Here is a 20,884-nt window from a genome sequence, read left to right as displayed (position 1 = left end):
ATTATTCAAGTTTCTGAACATAACTGAGTTCACTTTTAGTGAGTCAAATAATAACTACCGGTACACTAAACATCAGTAAAAAATATACCGTAGTCTATATTCAAGCGGGTGGTAGGCTTGAGTGAAGAGTACCCCGACTAGGTTTAATAACGAGCAAAGTCGCACGATTATGCTTGCAACTTGTAGGCAGGGTTCATATGCTCTATAGAAATGTATTACTATTCATGTTGTAAAGCGTTGTCTCATAATGTAGCCTACTCGCAACACGACCACTCCATCCCGAGTAGAAGTAATTGCGAAAGATAACAGATTAAGTAAAGTTCCATCTGATAATAATTGTGTTTTTATTTGCGCCCATTGAAATTACATACAGTATACACTGCGATCACAGATGAGATACAACAGACTACAGGAAGCAGCGAAGTGACATATAGTCTTCGAATCAGCTGCTTCTCTTATTTTGGCTGCCATTAAGTGTCTTTGCCGAGACACAGCCGCGTGCTCTTGAGCGGTGTCGAACCCACGTCCTTTCGAATGTCGCGCAGACGTTCTCACCACTCGACTACGCAGCCGACCTCACCATCTGGCTGCAACCTGTGTTCAGGATGCATTGCAAATGTCCTGTGGAGATGTGCTAATACCAAGAGTAGTAGAGCATTGTCTCGCACCTCATCTCCACACGCGCATTAACAAAACAACATATGTTTCTGACCAATGTAACATTTTATGTAAAAGCATTGCCCTACCTGTCAAGCTGATACAATCTGCAAACTTTACTAGGAATAGCACCTAAATGAACGGGCGCCACAGTGCTCCGCACCTAAATATCCAGACGCCACAGTGTGCGCGCCTATTTAACAGGCGCCTAACTGTCTGCGCTTAAAAGATGTGGACCCGAAGCAATGGATCATTGTTGTATGATCATGAGCTCTTAGTAGGCTACAGCACTTTTATATTTTATTTTTGTGCATTTTGTGATGCTAAAATTATTCTTAGTCTGTCTTGTTACTATATTTTGGGTCCACGTCTTTTAGGCGCAGACAGTTAGGCGCCGGTCAAATAGGCGCGCACACTGTGGCGTCAGGATATTTAGGTGCGGAGCACTGTGGCGCCCGTTCATTTAGGTGCTATTCCTAGTAAAGTCTGCAGATAGTATCAACTCAGCTTTGGCAAAACCTAGTTGGGGTTTTGACGGAAAACTAAGTTACTCTTCAGTCTTCACTCAAGCCTACCACCCGCTTGAATATAGGCTACGGCATATTTTTTACTGATGTTTACTGTTTAGTGTAATTATTATTTGACTTAACTGAAAGTGAACTCAGTCATGTTCGGAAACTTGAATAATTTATTGATAAAGCTGTCGCCGACGCAAACCTGGACTAACAACAAGTAAATGCCGAACACGCCCATTAAAAAAACAATATGTATATTTTTCTGTTCAATATACAACATTTTGTGTGAAAAGCATTGCCGGACAAAGCAGCTTCACTCATTGAAGCCAACACTAACAACAAGTAAATGCACGCGCAGTCGCGCATTAACAAAACAACATATTTTTTGTTCAATATAACATTTTGTGTGAAAAGCATTGCCCTACCTGCCAAGCTGATACAATCTGCAGACTTTACTAGGAATAGCACCTAAATGAACGGGCGCCACAGTGCTTCGCACCTAAATATCCTGACGCCACAGTGTGCGCGCCTATTTGACCCACGCCTAACTGTCTGCGCCTAAAAGACTTGCTCCCTATATTTTCCCTTCTGTTAATGATCTTTGTACCGTAGTGAAGTTTGCTGTGCTGTGGTTGAAATATTTTAATTTTCTTCATTGAACTATGTGTATACTTTATTTGTGAAAAAAATTGTCTGTAATGAATTTGATTAATATTTCATAGCTAGTGATTTTTGTTTCCATAAAATTTTTAACATTTGCCTGCATGTTTAAAGATCAAAGTCATTTTTGCAATACTGCCCAAGTTTTAAAATTGTATGAAGAGAGTTGTCCAGATATAGCATTTTAATATCCTTTGACATTTTGCTAAATTTAAAAACTGATTTATTGACACATTTTTGATCCTCTCAAATGTAGTTTTTGCAATTTCTATCCGCTTCAGAATATATTATAATGTTTTTATAATCAGAAGTGTTACGTTTTTATAATAATATTTGCCAATGTGTTCTAAGGAAGGAACCTATGCATCAAATTAATAAGAATTACTTAAAGCATGCGGTAACCATTTATTTCATGAATTTATAGCCATGTCTTCAAATGTATCGTAAAGTATTGTTGCTGCAGTTTGCTTAAGAAAAACTAAGTCGGTACACGACAACTGGGCGAGACAAACTGGGCGATACCCACTTGGGCGAGACCAAGTGAGCAATGAGCCAAGTGGGCCACGGACCAAGTGGGCGACCAACCAAGTGAGTGACGAGCCAAGTAGACGACGAGCCAAGTAGACGACGACCAAAGTGGGCGACGGTAGCGACAGTTTAGCCATTCGGAACGGTGGTGACATATATAGTTTATCTAGTTGCTTTGCGGCGTCACGGTTTATCATGAAGAGTGGTTGAAGTTATCGAAGCTTGTCAGTCGTTATCAGGGTTGTTGGTATTTTAACCGACCCAAAAAAACCCGGGTGGGTTTTTTTGATAAAACCCACTTAAAAAAACCCATAAAAAAACCCAGAGCATCATATTTGTCCAGTTTTTATTAGAAAATTAAAAAAATGAACAAAAACACTACAAGGCACTTAAAACAAACTTTACAATAGGACTTAAGGATGTGAATTTAGGGGTGTTCAATTTCGATTATTTGAATATTCGGAATTCGAAATTCAATTTATTTTCGATTTCCGAATTTCGATTTCGAATATCACAACTATTCACCACACTGCAAAATGTGATTTTATTAAAAGAAACGCTATGAAAATTCGCTAGAAAACACGAAAAAACGCCATGAAAATTTGCGAAAAAAGAACACAAAATAACGTCTACAGCTCCAGGCCCATGTTGGTGTTTAAGAACACAAGCTGATCAACATGGTCACCCGTCAGTCGGGATCTCAGCTTCGTGACGGTCAGGCCAGCTTTTGAAAACGTCGCTCCGCTGGAGCCGAGGTCGCTGGGGTCACAAACACCCTCTCGGCTAGCTTTTTCAGCAGCGGTAGCTCGCCTTCGTTTGCTTTCCACCAGGAAAGCGGATCAGCTTGCCTAAAAGCAAGCTTCTGCTTCATAAAATAGAAAATCTCGTTTGAGATTGAGCTGATTTCATCATCATCACTGTTGTTGGAGTCTTCCATCTGGACCCTGCCCATGGAGAAGAGTTCCGTCAGAGTGGTCTGGCGTCTTCGCTCATCGCCTGTGTTGGCTCAACGTCGGGGCTATCGGAATCGGAAGAACTGACACCTCCCGTTGGCTGCACGCGCGTGGAAGACAACGACGTTGCGCACAACTTTTCTCAATGCACATGTGCAGGACTGGCCGTTGGACCCGCGAGAGCGTGTGATAGTCACGTGATAGTCACAGTGATAGTCACAAGTCTTTTTTCGCTTGCAAAATGCGACAAGACAGATTTCGCGCCACTCGCGTTACTTTCAACCGCGTTCAGCCGAAAGGACAGCTATAATTTCGAATATGCCTGATACGAAAACGAATTTCGAATATCACCTTAATCGAAATCAAATCGAAATTGAACACCCCTAGATGTGATTGTGAAGTAAATTTCCAAGAATAAACTGAAAACGCAGTGGATATTGTACACTGTACACACAGTACACAAAAATCAAGTAATGTCACTTTGTGTACACTACACTAAAACTCATTTAAATGCAAAAAGGTCTTATAGTTAAACTGGTGAAAGTACTACTCTACTGTAGTCTGTATATGATGTGAAATGCAATTTAGGAGGCTATTTACCAATTACAGTTCTGGATTCTAACGCATGGCTGTTTCAGAGCATTTGCCTAAATGGCCATATGTAGGCCACGTAATCGCTCAATTGCTCATCCATCACTATATATAATATATATATAAATGATAAAAAATAAATATGATAAAAATAATAATAAATAAAAATAAATTTTAAATATGATGGCATAAACGCTCCTTGCCTTCAAATCTAAAGCAAATGATGCAATAATGTGATTTCTACCACGGTAGCATCAACTTGGTATAGAAATCAGTGGATGATGCAACATCCAACTTGATCTTGAAATTAATAGATGATGCAACATTCAAGCAACTACAGGCCCTAGTGCATTATTTTATTGAGTTATGCAAGCATGTACTGTGAGTGAAAGGCACTTCATTCGTAAAAAGTAGTTTTGAGGTGAAATAAGCATGAATCTACCTTTTTTTTGCATCTTTTTTAAAAAACCCAATAAAACCCAAAAAAACCCGGGTTTTTTTAAAAAAACCCGGGCGGGTTGGGCTTTTTTAAAAAAACCCGGGTTTTTCTCAACCCTGGTCGTTATAAAGTCATATTTTCTGTTTTAGATCATAAAATATGACTTTTCATTTTTACTTTAAAATACAATGATTGATTTGTGAAAGGGAGGCAATGAGAGTTCTCACGCTGAGTTTCATGAAGCATTGGAAGCAACTTTTTCATTATGTTTTGTAGTCTAATAATAGCGCTTGCTGTTTAATGTTAATTTGCATTGTGACATCATATTGACACATTATTTTGCAATTTGCAGCGTCACGGTTTATCGTGAAGCTTAAGAGAAACCCCTCAGAAAAGAGACAAACGAATGGTCAAAGAGTGGTTGAAGCCAGTTATGAACGCTCCCTAACCGTTATCGAAGCTTGTCATTCGTTATAAAGTCATGTTTTCTTTTTAAGATCATAAAGTATGTTTTTTCATTTTTACTTTAAAATACAATGACTGATTTGTGGAAGGGAGGCAATGAGAGTTCTCACGCTGAGTTTCACGAAGCATTGGAAGAAGCAACATTTTCATTATTTTTTGTGCCGTGGTCTAGTAATAGCGCTTGCTGTTTGATGTTAATTTGCATTGTGACATCATTTTGACACATTATTTTGCAACACACAATCCAGTTCAAAGAAAATGAAGGGGTCTATCAGTAAACAGTAAACATCTGTAGGATTGGCCCATGATACTAGAGAAGCATCCACAGAGGATACAAACTAGAGCTCGACCGATATATCGGTCAGCCGATATATATCGGTCGATATCAGGTGTAGCCGATATATTGTATCAGCTATTTTTCGCCGATAAACATCAGCCAGCAAAAGCACACTCAAAACCAGCCATACATGCCTTTAGAAGAAGAAATACAAGTTGCTCAAACGTGCTTGCATAGCACGAACAATTGTTGTGAGAATATAATTTCCCGCCCATTCTAGTGCGCGCATCTAGAAAATGTTAATACTGTATCCCTTACATTCCATTCAATTTCAAGCAGAAAAACGTTCGATTTTTACATTGCTTTAACGATTGATGACATTGAATCAACGCAACAAAGGTGAATTTTTTGGTAAGAATCGATGGGAGCACACGCAACTTAGTTCAAGTCTTACGTCACAATGTCTGGCTTTGATCTCCGAGTAATATTGATAAGGCAAGGTTGATTACAAAATTAGATTATACGAGTAGGCTATTACAGCAAGATGAAGCAAAATTTCTTAAGTTTTGGTATTACAGTAAGAAAGAAAAGGCCCATGGAAAATTTACTTTCACTCACATAACACGCAAAAATATACCTAAAGAAAAATACCAAGTGAAACTTTGCACAGCAGAAAATAGTAGCGGTAGTGTCACAGAAGTTTTCCGACTCGTGTCCAGAGCATTGTGATGCAAAAATCCACACGACCTCGTTCGGTGGAAGTTAATCAGTTATGCGGCGTATTGCAGCTACACGACGCTTTGACTCTCCAAGCGCACCTCGTTGGTCTGATGAAAGCCTTCGCTGAAATTTTAAAAAGCCTTCCAAACCGTAGCCATAGCTCTTAAATGGCGAAGAATTCAAACAGGACACGTTTGTCCGCCGTCAGCAAAAACGAATTTCGAGGCCTGGGCCCTGGGTTGTTTCTTTTTTGTTTTTTGTTCTCATGTTTTTTTGTGATTAGTGTTAAGAATGATTTTTCCATTACAGCAACTAATGCATAAACTTTCTTGGACTGGTTTGTTGTTTAATAACTTTGTTGGTAACAAATTTTCGTAGCTGATATATATCGGTATCGGCCTAAAAATTTCATAAATATTGGTATCGGCCTGAAAAAGTGATATCGGTCGAGCTCTAATACAAACTGATATGAATGAATCAACAAGTGAATAAAAAAATAACAGTTAACCTGTCAAGTACATGTGGCTCCACACAAAGTGAAATTAACATGCCTTTTGACTCTTTTTTATTATTTCTTTAAAAGTAATGTCTAAAAAGACATCACTGTCCAAAAAAAATGTCTAAAAAGACATTATTAAAAGTAACTACAGACAGTGGCCAGTGTTTCGATCTTCCGATCTCTTCAGCGTAGTAAAGTAAAAGTGGAAAGTTGTCTTGAAGTGTTGAGATGATGCATTTAAGAGTAATTATTGTAATACAATGACAATGGATTTAATTTTTAATTTCGAACTTTAATTAAACACAACCCAGTCTCTGAATATTATAAACACTTGCGGTAGGTCACTAGGTCAGCCAGTGCTGAGATCTTAACTACTAAGTAGCTGGTTTGGTAGGTACATAATTATATGCATTAAACATTTGAATTTTTGTAGTGATTTTCAAGCGAAACAGAAGTTTGTTGTTAGTTGTTCGAGTGTGTTATTGTTCAAAATACTCCCTAACGGTAATCGAAACTTGTCAGTCGCAATACCGATGCTGATGATGTAAGTAAAAGTCTTTGAAGTCATATTTTTTTAGGTGGTGCAGAAAGTTGTCAAACCGATAACAGGGAAACAACGACGTTGCTACGAGGTCACAGGCCACGAAGTTCGTTTTTGTTGACGGCGGACAAACGTGTCCGGTTTGAGCAGCTATCTCGGCGGACAAATTAAGTCTCACGGCGAACACACCAGTTTTAGCATCAATCGTCATGCTTAATCACTTTATCTTGATAATTCTTTGCCACTTGAGAACTATAGCTACGGTTTTGAAGGCTTTTAAAAATTTCAGCAAAGTCACTCTGAAAGGCTTGACTGGCTGAAAGGCTTCACTGGCTGACCTAGTGACCAACCGCAAGTCATCATCATCATAATCCATCGTCGGTTTGTTCCCCACTAGTGGGGGTGGCCGATTGTTTACGCGCAGCAATTGTTTTAATCCCTTTTCTCCATTTCACCCTGTCCCTTGCATCTTCCTCCTTCAGTCCGACTTTTTTAAATTCATCCTTCACTTGTTGTTTCCACGTTCTTCTTGGACGATCGCGTTTCCTCTTCCCATCCACCTTTAGATCTAGTGCCTTTCTAAGAAAACTTCCTTTTTCCCTCCTTATCACATGTCCATACCATCTTACTCCATTTGCCCTTGCCAGTTGGTCTATGGTCTTTCTCATCTCTAGCATATCCAACAATTCTTCAGTCCTATTTTCCCTTCTCGTTTTCACCCCACACATTGCTCTCACCATTGACCTTTCCGTTCTTCTCAGGATTGCCAGTTCACTCTCTCTCAATACCCATGTCTCGCTACCATATAGCATTGCAGGCCGCACACAGCTCCGATATACTTTTCCTTTCATCCTTAGTGAAAATTTTCTGCCATGCAACATTTCCCCACATTCCCTGAACTTTGCCCAGCCCAATCTTGCCCTTGTTGTCACCGCTGCTTCACATCCACCACTTCCATTTATCCGATCACCCAGATAACAGAAGTCTGTCACTGTTTCGATGCCATGGCAGAACTCATCATCATGCAGGCCTTAAAACTCGTGTTTTTTTTCGGCAGCCATCGTGGCCTACCGAGAGCTCCTTTTCGGCGGCCAAATCTGCGTGCTTGGAGGCCAAAATACAATAACGATAGCACAAGTAAATAGCATTAAACTTGCAACAATGTTAAAATGATCACTTAGCGTTGTTGAAGTCTGGGCGACGTCCTGCAACAGAATCGTTGTACCACGCATTAAATGCTTTATCGGGATTGTAATCCGGTATTGCGGGACCATCTAACGACCCTAAATTGTTTTAACTGCTCGCAGCTCAGTAAATTGTTTCAACTGCATACCGCCTTTCATAAAACCGACCATTTATTCCGTTATGATGTCACCTTTGAGGGTGTGAAACTGAAGTCACTAACCCACAGCGTTCTCAACTATTAAGACGCGTGTTTTACCCAGGGATGTCAACTAACCTAGTTCTCCTTTTTAACAATGATTCAATGTCCGACAACATTGAATCGATATAAAAACGACAATATTGCCAGCCGATGTAAATTAGCACTTCGGATTAACACTTCGTTAAAATAAACATCGGGAATTGCAAACAAGACTTACAGCGCTGGTGATCGCAGCTGGATGTATTCAATACAACAGTAGTGACTATGATGCGCTGACCTAATTCTGCGTCACTCTTTGATGCTACATAGTTTCGACATTTAATCCTCGATCACTCTATTGCGAAATTAAATAATTGGCTAGAAGAAACCGGCGGCCAAACTTGGCCGACGGAGGAGGTAGCACCAGCGGTCATTCAAACACTACTTAGCGGCCATGGCTGCGATGGCCGCCGGCTGCATTAAAAATGCCAACCTGGCATCCCTGGTGCAGGACTGGCCATTGGACCCGCGAGAGCGTGTGATAGTCACGTGATCGACGATGCGCATGCGTCGAAGTCTTTTTTCGCTTGCAAAATGTGACAAGACAGATTTCGCCCCACTCGCGTTACTTTCAACCGCGTTCAGCCGAAAGGGCGGCTATAATTTCAAATATGTCCGATACGAAAAACGAATTTCGAATATCACCTTAATCGAAATCGAAAATCGAAATTGAACACCCCTAGGTACAACTAAAGGATTTTTATCACAAACTGCAGCAATTGGAGTTATTTTTGTGTCTAATAATCTCTGTTTTGTCACAACAATTTACGTCATTACGAGTTTTGTCTTAATAAAGTCCTGCTGTGCAAAGATTAGATCTTTGCCATGCAATAACACTGTTATTTTACAGATATTCAGTTTGGTCTGCCTCTTGCTCAACTTTTTTCTCTTCAACAAACTCAGGTAACTTGATTGGTTAAAGAAATATGACTTTTTAACTGATAATGCTTCAATGCTTAAATTATCACTAGTTTTTCATAGTTCTGGAAGATTACTTTAGAATGCTGCTAATTGTATTGAAACAAAAATAGGTTTTACACTTTGTAGAATATTCATTTGTAAACAATTGTTTTACTTAATGAAATTCCAGTTCGGTATGTTATATCAAGTGTTACTAGGTTTTCTCAGCTCCATAAATTTATAGCAATTTCAATTCAATTTGTGACAAATGTTACAGCTTACAATATTTTCCAAAAGAAAGAGATAACATGGGAGAGAGAGAGCAGATAATTTGAAATAAGAAAATATCAACGATTTGCTTAACAACACAAATATGAGGCTATTAATGATCATTAACTCTTTCGCGCTGAGGGATTTCGCACGGTTTGACCGCAAAACCCAGGCATTTTTGCTATTTTTTCTCTAACTTTAACGAGTTGACACGCGTGACACCGATTGTGTATTTTGCCATGGAATATTTCATTGGAAAGATAATTTCAAGTTCTGACTATAAATGTTAGATTTAGAACCTACTTTCCTAATGCAACATATTTGAAGATGCAGTATTTTCAAAATGTGTACTTTTTTAACTTTTTTTTTTTGTTAAAAATTTTGTGAAAATGCAGCATTTTACAAAAAAAATACTCCCACCTTTTCTGTAGAACCAAAAAAGATTTTTTTTCTTCAGTGGACTTCCTAATGATATGAAGTGTCAAGGAAAAATCAAACATACCTTGTTCCTTTGGCACATACTTTTCTTTTAACTGTTGGCTAAAGTAACCACACTTTGTCAAATTTGAGCAATTTTTTTTTTTTTTTTAAAATGCGAGAATATCAATGAAATAAGCATTTTGCAAGGGACCAGTAAATTTATAGATATTCTGCTACAAACACAAAGTTTTAAATCGCGCATTAAACAGCATCATTTTAAAATGATGCTGGGCTTTTCGCATTAAACCTCAAATCATTTTAAAATGATGCTGGGCACGAAAGAGTTAAGACAGGTGTGAGTTAAAATGTAACTTTAATGCTGCATTAACGGATTGACTGATATAAGCTTTGTTTACAGTAGATCTCTGTCTTGTTTTAGCTGCCATAATTAATACTTTTAGTTTTTATATTTAGCTGTGAAACTAAATTTGTTTGCATGACCAAGCACTATGCATTTACATATATTTGCACTTATGTAACTGATTCCTATATATCAAAGATTGTTTTAGGTAAGACACAAGTTTGTCAGATGACACTTATCTGTTCTTGATTATAGATAAAAGTCATTAATGAAAATGGAGAGTTATGTATCGTGAGTGTGACTAAAATTAATGTTGCATATGTACTGTAATATTTAGTAGACTATTGATTTATTATCGTTAAAACAACGTCCTCATGGATTGGCTGAATGAAAATTGCTTGGACGTATAGCATCATACAAAACAACGACAACATTTTCATTAACCCAAGCAGTTAAGCTCTCGGAGGCGATCACAATCATGGCTGCTGAGAAGTTGATAAATGGCTTCCGAAACTACCGGGCCGGTAGCGATAGGCCATGTTTGGTCGCTGGTTTCCACAAGCCAACATTTCTCTATTTGTTGGTATTGGAAACGTCTTTCTCTTCACTCGCATTCACAATCTTTTTTCACAAACAAGGCAGAGCATGAGTATCGCTGTCGACCTATAAAACTCAAAAACTAGCTGTAACACCTATTTGAGAAGCAATGCATGTAAATATAACTGCAGATATGTTTCAATTGTTTCAAGGCCTTGTTTGCGTTGTTCTTACCTGAGTAAACGCAAAAACACAACATCAAATAATAGATTTTAAAAAACATGATTTTTTAACTGATCTTTTGTTTTGGCTAATGGGCACAAGAATTTGTTTGTAACATTTTCTTTAAATTTTATTTTCATTCATATCTTAAATTTTTCTGAAGGTGTTGCGACCGTGCCATATTTCTTTCAACTCAATAACTTACTTCAGTCACAAGCACGTTTTAACGTTCGCGTTTTGTCGCTTCTACCTTTTTCTACACCTTTCCTGTGTTAATTGTATTGTTTTTGATATCATGATCAGAAATAAAAACAACTGAACTGACATGACGAATTCAAGCACGTTTTAACGTTCGCGTTTTGTCGCTTCTACCTTTGCTATGTTGACGTGTATTGTTTTTGATATGATGGTCAGAAATAAAAACAACTGAACTGACATGACGAATTTTAATTTAATGGTTCAAACATTTTATTTTTATTTTTTCTGCACAATTTCAACGTTTAGCGACATTAAAACGATGTAAAAACGGCAATTGTAATTAGGCTACGGTACCCGATAATTTCCTTTCAAAACTTTGAAAAACTCGCCGAATAGTAGCAGACCCGGCACCAAGGCCTCACCTGCAAACTAGTTCATCCTCTAGTACAGTGGTTTCCAAACTTTTTCTATTCATGTACCATTTAGCAGTTTCATACAGTGCACGCGTACCACCAAGAAAACAAGACGCTACAACCAGAAAATCTCAAAAATGTACAATAAAAGGCAAGAAAGTTTAACAAATTTTAGCACAGCGCTTCAAGACTAAAAATTTTAATATTAGACTAAATATAATTACAGTAAGCTATTGAGCTGTCAGATTATAGTAGAATACCAATAAATAGGGTGCACTACTAGTGCTACTATCAGTAGCAACATTGAAAAGTGAAAAGTTTTGGCTTTTCTGTTAAACGACCTAGGTCAGAGGTTCTCAAAGTGTGCGTCGCCACGCTCTTGGTGCGTAGTTTTAATTTTTCAAGGGCGTCACACAATGATTCCGCTTCGTATCTAAACTCAATTGCACAATAAAGCACTCACAGATATTGTTATCCCCTGACATGTGCATGAGAACTCATCATTGCGAAACTGTAGCAAATGCTTCTGGTTTAACAATCACATAGCGCAATTCTAAATTCATTTCGTCGCGTGACAAATAAAGGCTAGAGAGACACAAATAAATAAAAATTACTGAAATTCCTATCGCTGAGTGAGTCGCAAGTCCAATAAAGATTTTCGAAAACGTCGCAACGAAAAAAGTTTAAAAACTACTGACCTAAATGTTGCTTCATAAACGCTTGAATCTCCTACGAATAGCTTTGATTATGACACAATAATGCACATTGAGTAATTTGAAAGTTTGAGCAAATTGTATTCTGTTATTTTAGTTTAACTGCTGTCAACCGCGGACGTCCACGTGTCAACTTCAGTGAGTTTCTCGCGTACCATTTGAAAGACCTTCGCGTACCACTAGTGGTACGCGTACCACAGTTTGGGAACCACTGCTCTAGTAGAATACTGTGCATCTGTCTGGAATCGCAGTATCCAGTGCCATCAAATTGACACTGCCATAAATGACGCTTTTTGTATCGTGACTGGATGCCTGCGACCGGGCACTATCAAACAATTTTCCTGTCCTTGCAGGCATCCAACCAGCTGAACTTCGTCGCTAAGAAATCATTTTGTCCTTTTCTTACCGCAATATGAACCACAATCACTTGTTCCACTCAAGTCTCTACGAGTTTGTATGTGAGCAACCCAGGCGACTGAAATTGAGACACCCATTTGTACACGCCGCACAACTCTTAATGAAAACTGCTGAAGATCAATCCATCAGTGCGGCTACTTGGTTTGACCACCAATGGAGCTAGGAGTGAAAGAAAAACTCCTCAAGACTCCAAAGTTTCATTGCGTCTCAACTGTCTGCTCACTGGCGTCAGACTATTCCGCTCCAACGTGCACAAATGGGGAACATGGCTTCATTCGCTATCTGTGAGTGTGGCAAGGAGGAACAAACCGCAGACCACACCATCTGCAATTGCGCCATTTATTATGTATCAAATGGTGTGCATGAACTGGATGACGAATTTATTCAGTAGCTGCTCGACACCTGCCCAAACATCAAGACCGAGTCGCACCAAGGGTAGTAAAAGGCAGAGCCCCTCAACCCCTGGAGTGGCGAAGAAGGTTCTCATGAAGAAGAAGACCGTTTTAGTTTTTTAATAGTTAATACAATATCCTGTAATTTTGTTTGATTCCATTCAGCAGTTTTTTGTCTTACTATGTGACACCCATCATAATCCACTCATGTGCTCTATAAGTGGTTTATTAAATGCTGTGTTTATTTTTGTAGAGATTTGCAGTAAAAGAAAGTGCTGAAAAGCAAATACTTAGTATATTGTACAGTCAGTGGAAAGCATGGACAATAGCTGTAAGTAAATCCACTTGCTTTTTGCATTATTTTTATTCCATTTTTTGTTTAAAATTAGGCTGAATAATGTTTTTTTCTACGTTTATGGTGTATGTGTTTAACAGAAAAGTTTGAAATATATTTTGTTGAATTGTTCTATTGTTTGAATCATGATGAAAGCAGCTCTTGTCAAAGATGATTGTCTGCATGCCGCCTGTAGCAACACATTTTGCCACCCAAGTAACGACACAAACAATAAAGATTAACTAAATTGCTTTTCTAGGCCAAAATGGATCTCCAAGAATTTAATGATGATTTAAGGTATGACTTTGCCTGGTGTGTTTTCTATACATTAATCAATATTATATATATATAACTTTTTTAATTTGTTGCAAGTAAGTTGCAGAATGCATGTAACATCATGCAAAACAATCAAATGAAGTACTTTTCATCTGTCTTTTTCAAATTGAACCCGATTTAAGTTAATTGTCAGTTGAATGACACTTTCAACAGACATGGATGCTATTGTATTTTTTGTTCAAAGTTGCTCTTTTTAATAACTAAAAGTTGTAGATTTTTTTCTTGCTCTCAGCGGCAATACCTAACATATTTATTTAATGACCACAAATTGGAAAATCGCCACGCGAGGTTTATAGATCTGTGGTCATACCCAATTTACCTACTGCACTGATGAGGCTGTAAGGCCGAAAAGGTGTACCACTGTTTGCGGTTGTACTGTATCATATTATATTTTCTATATATTATACGCAAATAATAGATATTATTAACATTACAAAAAGTGCTCAATGCCAAGTAAAATAGCAAGCAGAGCGAATTATGTCAAATATAGTTGCTAGGCTATTCACTTAAAAACCTCAACAGGCTGTTTCACCCTTAGTTTGATAACCAGGTCCTGTTTGAAGTAGATTTTTCTATTTAAATGAGAACCTTCTGATTTTAATTTTCTGATGATTAATTTTCAATAATATACTTTATATTTTTTCAATTATGTTCGATATAGAAATTCACCAGCGATAAAATTAAGTTGAACAAACTGGGTAACAATTTGACAACGTTGCACTTGCAATATGATGATGATGATTGAATTTTGGTTAGATTGTGGCCTAGGTGCTCACACGACGATGATTCACTGAAACAAAGCATCTAATAAACTACCTTATATAAAAGTATACTTCCAAAAGTAGACGAAATATAAAGAGATACATTATATTGTTTCATTTATGTGGGATGGAGCAATTTCCTAGCAATAGAAACAAGCTAAAAAGCATACAAGTTAATATGTAAAAAAATAATAATTGAGTCTTAGATAGATGGTTGACAACTACTTATTAAAGCTGAGCATCTACAAACCAACCCTTAAGTGTTTCAAAGACAATATAAAGACTACATTTTCAGGTTTTTTAAGAAGTTAGAATACTTTAAATTCTTGGCGGATTGATGTTACTGTATTTTGTTCTTAACTCGGTTAGGTTACTTTTTCAGTTCATTTCAAGCAAATAAGAAATGCTTACGTGTAAAGTTTCGTCAAGAGTTGCCAAAACTACAGGTGAGCCTTCGACTGGCCTATTTGTGCCATCTTTCTTTGAAGTAGTTTTTGCCACCTATAAGTAGTTGGCTACATATATTGCAATTTTATTTAGGGAGAGTACCGTATTATGTTCTGTGGTCCAGTTTGGCTAAGATAATATTGAATGACAATATGATCCGAATTCAAAAATAGAGTTAAGACATGTTTTTCGAAAACAATTGGGATTTTTCTAGAAACATAAAAATTAAAATCGCAGTTTTAATATACAATGCATTGTCATGATTTTTTTCGTGTATAACAAAATCTTGAATTGTTTAGCTTGGTGATCATGTGAAGATTAAAATGAAGCAGCGGCAGATTAAACAAATCAACAATGCTGGATGGAATGACCTCATGGAAATGGTTAGTACATGATACAGCTAAGATACTCCTGCTACTATTATGCTACTTCTGCTTATTATTATTTTTTTTATTACTACCTTCATCTAGAAGGTGAAATAAATTAAAAAGAAGCAACGGCAGATCAAGAATTGATTTCTACATCAAGCATCACCACAAATGGACAAAATGAAATGATGAAAGAGCTGTAAGAATAACTCATGATCGTGACAATGGCGCATTGTGTCTGTTACGTTTGCAGGTACTGACTGCAGAATAGCTACAGAAACCCACAAACGCAAAGGAATTGAAAAGAGGGGTCTTGCGAGTAGAACTATGTGTACAAGTGACAAATCACTGTGTGGTTACCAAGTCCTGCTGCAATGATTGCAAATTACTCACAGCATAGATCAGGGCTTCCCAAACTTTTTTGCTCGCGTCCCCTTTTAATCTCCTAAAAATTTTGGCGACCCCTTACGATTGAAATGATAAACAGTGTAAAATATACATTTGTGATATTTATTGAAAAGCTTAGATCAAACGAAAGCCAAAAACAATTTACCGGCACTCAGTTCAGTTTGTTTTTATTTTTTTATTTTTTTCTGACCATCACAACGAAGCCTGTGGGTAGCCTACTGGAAACAAAACTAAAACGCAAACACGTTTACTCAGTGTGATAGGTGTGACTGCTTTCTGCCACAAAGCAAGTCCAGCGGTGACTCAGTGTTTCTTAATGCAGGTCTCAAGACGGTTTCATTGTTGCTGAGGTTGGAACGGTAGGCGAAGTGAGAATATTTCAGATAAACCATTTTGAAATTTTGGTTTCCAGATGTTCAAGTTTTTGATGAATGCATCAATTTTAGATTTCAATGCAAAATATTGATGTTTTCTCCTAGGAGGGACAAATTAAATTCGTTTGAAACAAAGTTTCACACAAAGTTTCACACAAAGTTTCACACAAAGTTTCACACAAACAAAGTTTCACACAAAAAGGCAACGAGAATTTACCGCAACATCATTATGAATATTTTCTTGAACTTCTACTCGCTCTTGCTCCCAGGAAATTGCTTCCTTAGAGCAGGGTTTCCAAAACTTTTTTGGCCCACGGACCACTATTTGTCAATCTGTTTATTCGCGGACCCTCAATACAAAGGTAAAAATGAATAAAACCGAATTTTGTTTATTTAAAAAACTAACAACATCAATGGGACGGATGGGATTGCATAAGTCATCAATTCTCCGAGTTATTTGTGAAAGACAAACTCGTAAGTCAGATTCCACGGAAAGTCCGAATACAAATCGCACAAATCAGTCCACGCAAATCCCTAATGGCGATAAGAATATATTATTACGTCATAGACGAGGAATACGATAATTTTTCGTAAACAACTATTTAACTGCAACGAAGGTGCAACAAGTAAGATTTACGATACTAGATGTTGCGTTTTGTTCTTGCATCGTAGCAACTGCACTGGCGGCAAACACCATCAATGCTACTGCAAAGAACTGAAGCAAAAATGAAAAGATAAATAATTTTCAAAACCACATTGTGTTTCTATCAGAGTAAACATGGCTGTTGCTCAAGAACATATCTGGCTTAGCAGCCAAAGCTTTATCAATTTAAGATACACACATGCTACCCATCAATAACAGAAATAATTGTTAAATCAAGCAGATGGAATTTTAGGGTGTGAACAACTTATTACAACGGCTGCAGCAGTGTGACCATAGATGTGCATTGTTTGGAAGCGGGTGACCTTGGACTATAGTTTACTTTCACAATGTTACTTTTTAAGGCTATACGGTACGTTTCAGGATATCGGTGAAATAGCAACTGTGATTGGAATACTTGTCCCCAGCTGTGCTGAGGCAATCATTTCTTATCCAAAGAGCGGCTTAAGGTATTTGATGGTTAGATACATGTTTATAATTGCAAATTAATTAATCAGTATGTGATAATAAGGTAACAGTTAGCACCACGAACTCAAATGCTAACTTAAGCAAACCGAATCCAGGTTAACGGCCGGTAGTTTGTTAGCCCCGTGAAAAGTATGCTTGGTAGCCGATTTTGTAAGTTCTTATGTTTTCAGGTGGATCATTAATGTACACGCCGTAGAGGTGATCCATGAGAAGCAGCAAATGGCGTTGAACTGTTTTACCGACTTGAAAGTAAGTTTGATGAGAAAATTAGTCTCGTCACAAACGTTGGACGTATACGATTTTTCATTATTTGCTTCGGCCTAACAGCAAACTTCATGTAAGTTTTGCATTTTAGATTGGTGACAGTGTCATGATACATGCAAATGTACAGGAATATGTCATAACCATTATGCAAAGCCTTGTGTCACTTTCTCCTCAAGACGCGATTAAGGTAAGTGACAATAGGAGACAGATAATTTTTTGTTTTTGTATGTCCTAACATGACGCACACATTCGCAAACATACATGACGCAAACACACATGACGCACACATTTGCAAACATACATGACGCAAACATGAATGTATTAGAATGTACATGAAGGAGAATATCTGCAGACAGTGGCACACCGTTTCGGCCCTACAGCCTCATCAGTGTATACAATATGTATTTTATTTTATTGTGATTATTTTATATTTTTTGAATGTATTGTTTTTGTTTTGCTTGTTGTATAATTGTAAATATAGACCTTGATCTGATGCAAATAAAATAATTCAGTAATAGAAAAAATTAACAATACAAGGGTTTATAAAATGTATAGTTTTGAGAGAAAAGTAATTTTAGCATACCATCTACAAATGATAGACAACAACTTAATTGGATTGAAAAACATTAGCAAACACAAAACAACACGATGAATTAACAACGTAACAGAACATATTGAACTCGAACGCCATGTTCTCTTGTTAATTTATCGTGTTGTTTTTTAGAACAATGTTATTCAATGGATTAAGTTGTTGTCTGTATCAATTTTTTATAATAAAAGTACCTGTACAGTGTACACCTCAAGCTTTTTGCATTTAGTGTAGGTCAGAGACTAATTTACTTTTGTAATTATACTGTATGCGGTTATTGATCCCACCTGACAGCAGGATACGTTTTAATTTTATAAGTGTTTTAAAAGTAATCTTCTCTCAGTATAAAATGGTATTTTAAGGAGTTCGCATTTCTTTTATATTTTTTATGTTACAACGTCCCAGAACAGAGATTCCCTATTGAAGTTACTTTCATTTACTGGTCGCGATATTGCCATTGTGTCTATTGACCAATACAAAAGGTAGGGCATAGACAAGGATCTAAAGAACTTGTTTGCTTTTTGTGTTGGTGATGTTATTAATTGGAAAAAAAATTGTTTGATCACATGCATGATGCCAGAATCCAATCATTTGTCAACCACACAAATAAACCTCTCGTCAGTTTGCATTCTTTTTTTTTTTAAAGAAAATGAAATGATAATGAATTTAATATAGCACTTTTTAGAGGTGTCGACACACAAGTGTTGCTTTCTTAATGATCGTTCATTCACATAGTATGATAGAACGAGATTAGCATTTGGATAATTCTGCTGTGTTTTGAATGATAATAACTCAAATGAATATATTTAAAAAGCAATTACCAGTTAAATGTGGCGTCAGACCAATATGATGGTAAACGCATTATTTGGTCGTGTGTTATTTGATTTCATTAACATCGTTTACATTACAACACACTGTGTATTCATTCAAAGGTCATTTGTGGGTTTATTGGAAAGTACCTTTACGCATGTGTTAGATCCGTTTGTTTGAATATAAAATGCAAACAATTACAGGATTTTGAAGTGATAATTTGTGCAATTTTGATTGGTAAATACAGTTCAATAATAACGCGTTGTTTTTGTGTTTAATTTGTTTTCTTCTTTTGTAACATCAATCATGAGTCATGTATGTGATGTCATCAATCATGAGTCATGACAGAGTTGATGCATAAGGGGTTTGTCGATGCAGTAATTTCAACCTGTGATCGATGGAAAGACAGATATATAATGGGGTGGTCCTTATTTGGGGTTAAAACTTTTTTTATTATAGTTTTTCAGGTCTCACCCCCCAAAAAGGTCCCATTTACCACAAAAATACCCGGTGTGAATATATTATCATTTAGAGGTTCCCTGTGGCCTCTGAAAATTTCACGTTTTTATGCATTTATGTCATACTCTGTAAGCTTAGTTTTGCAAGCTGATTTGAAATGCACAAGTGTTAGGGCTTGTTTTCATCAGCATGGCATAAGTAATAACCTAGTTTGGTATACGGTACCTAAGACAAAAATACGGAATTGCAATCATGTTAAAACAAACTTTCAAAATGCAAATAGTCATTGGTCATCATGGTCAACGCCACAAAAATGGTAAATTGTCACATCAAATGCATTTTTGATGTTGTGAAACGACTTGAAGAAGGTACTGCGACTGTTCCTTATCCTTAGTGAGTTGCGCAGAAAAGTTTTGGATAAGTGCTATACCGGTAGCTCATTTTGCATGATCACTGGTCACAGCTAGAGATTTATATAGTTCTCGAGCAGTCTGATAAACATTTTTTTTCTCACTCTGACACAGGAAGATGGAGAAAAGAATCTGGAAGGCTTAATTTTTTGAACAACAACTTTGTGTTTGCACTGGCAAATGAAGATAGTGTCTTAGTTTTTAAGCTGTTAAGTGTCATCGTGACTCTTTCATTGTGTGCTTCTAAATCTTCTTCTCCAATTCTCATCATTTCCACTATTTTTTCTTTGATGTTTGCTGCAGCATCATCATTAAAAAGAGAAAGGGCAACAAGCTCTTTCAAAAGATACCACAGATGACGAGCCATCTTCTCAGTTGTTGCTTCTGACTCTGAGATACCTTTGTTTTAACAGTTAAATTACAAGCTTCCAATTCTTTATACAAGGTCAAATCACTGTTGGGAGCTTTTATAGCCAAAGAAGCTGTTATCCACATAGATACGTGTAAAAAAACACACATAGGTCATGGAGAGTGGAGACGTCAGGTGAAACTGACTTTGAAATTACCACACCTTAAGGTGTATATCACTTTCATCACTCACCGTGTATCCATCACCGTTTCATCCATCACCCACCCACCGTGAGTATCTCCAAGAAAAAGCAATATATTTTCCACTAGTTCACGATAATCATCACGAGGTTACTTTTCCTTGGCCAATAGCCTACTGCAACGGTGGGCAAACTGCGGCTCGCGAGCCGCATGCGGCTCGACAACATAAATTTTGTGGCTCTTGTATTGAATCGTAATATTACAAAAAAATTAAGATTATACTTTATAAATGTTATCTCGCGCTGTCAGCCAAGCAGTGGCATATCTAGGGTATGGCAGGCATGGCTCGAGCCCATAGGCGCCGACTTTTCAAAAAACCTTGGAGGGCGAGAAAGGTGATGACGTCATAACCATAACGCTATTAAATATTATTCAATTAAAATAGTAAAATAGCTTAGTTTATATTGACACCTAGGTCGCAAACCGAATTTATTAGAACCGCTGCCTGAAACGATTAATTAGTTTTAAGCATGCA

General features: G+C 37.3%; 1 protein-coding gene across 1 annotated transcript in view; it reads left to right on the top strand.

The window, feature by feature from the left end:
• The first annotated feature begins 13,368 nt into the window (after positions 1–13,368).
• The window catches only part of LOC145770308 (uncharacterized), a 34,717-nt gene continuing 27,201 nt past the window's right edge, over positions 13,369–20,884 (top strand). The window contains exons 1-8 of the mRNA XM_082581908.1: positions 13,369–13,442; positions 13,705–13,742; positions 14,925–14,988; positions 15,289–15,372; positions 17,164–17,249; positions 17,439–17,517; positions 17,624–17,719; positions 18,527–18,603. Coding sequence (XP_082438034.1) covers positions 13,711–13,742; positions 14,925–14,988; positions 15,289–15,372; positions 17,164–17,249; positions 17,439–17,517; positions 17,624–17,719; positions 18,527–18,603 — 518 coding nt within the window. The 5' untranslated portion in view covers positions 13,369–13,442; positions 13,705–13,710. The remainder of the gene's footprint in view (positions 13,443–13,704; positions 13,743–14,924; positions 14,989–15,288; positions 15,373–17,163; positions 17,250–17,438; positions 17,518–17,623; positions 17,720–18,526; positions 18,604–20,884) is intronic.

Source organism: Aplidium turbinatum, chromosome 5 (assembly GCF_918807975.1).
Source record: "Aplidium turbinatum chromosome 5, kaAplTurb1.1, whole genome shotgun sequence".
In the NCBI taxonomy this organism is placed as follows: domain Eukaryota; kingdom Metazoa; phylum Chordata; class Ascidiacea; order Aplousobranchia; family Polyclinidae; genus Aplidium; species Aplidium turbinatum.
Note: the sequence above shows the minus strand (reverse complement) of the source record. Positions and strands in the feature narration are given on the sequence as shown.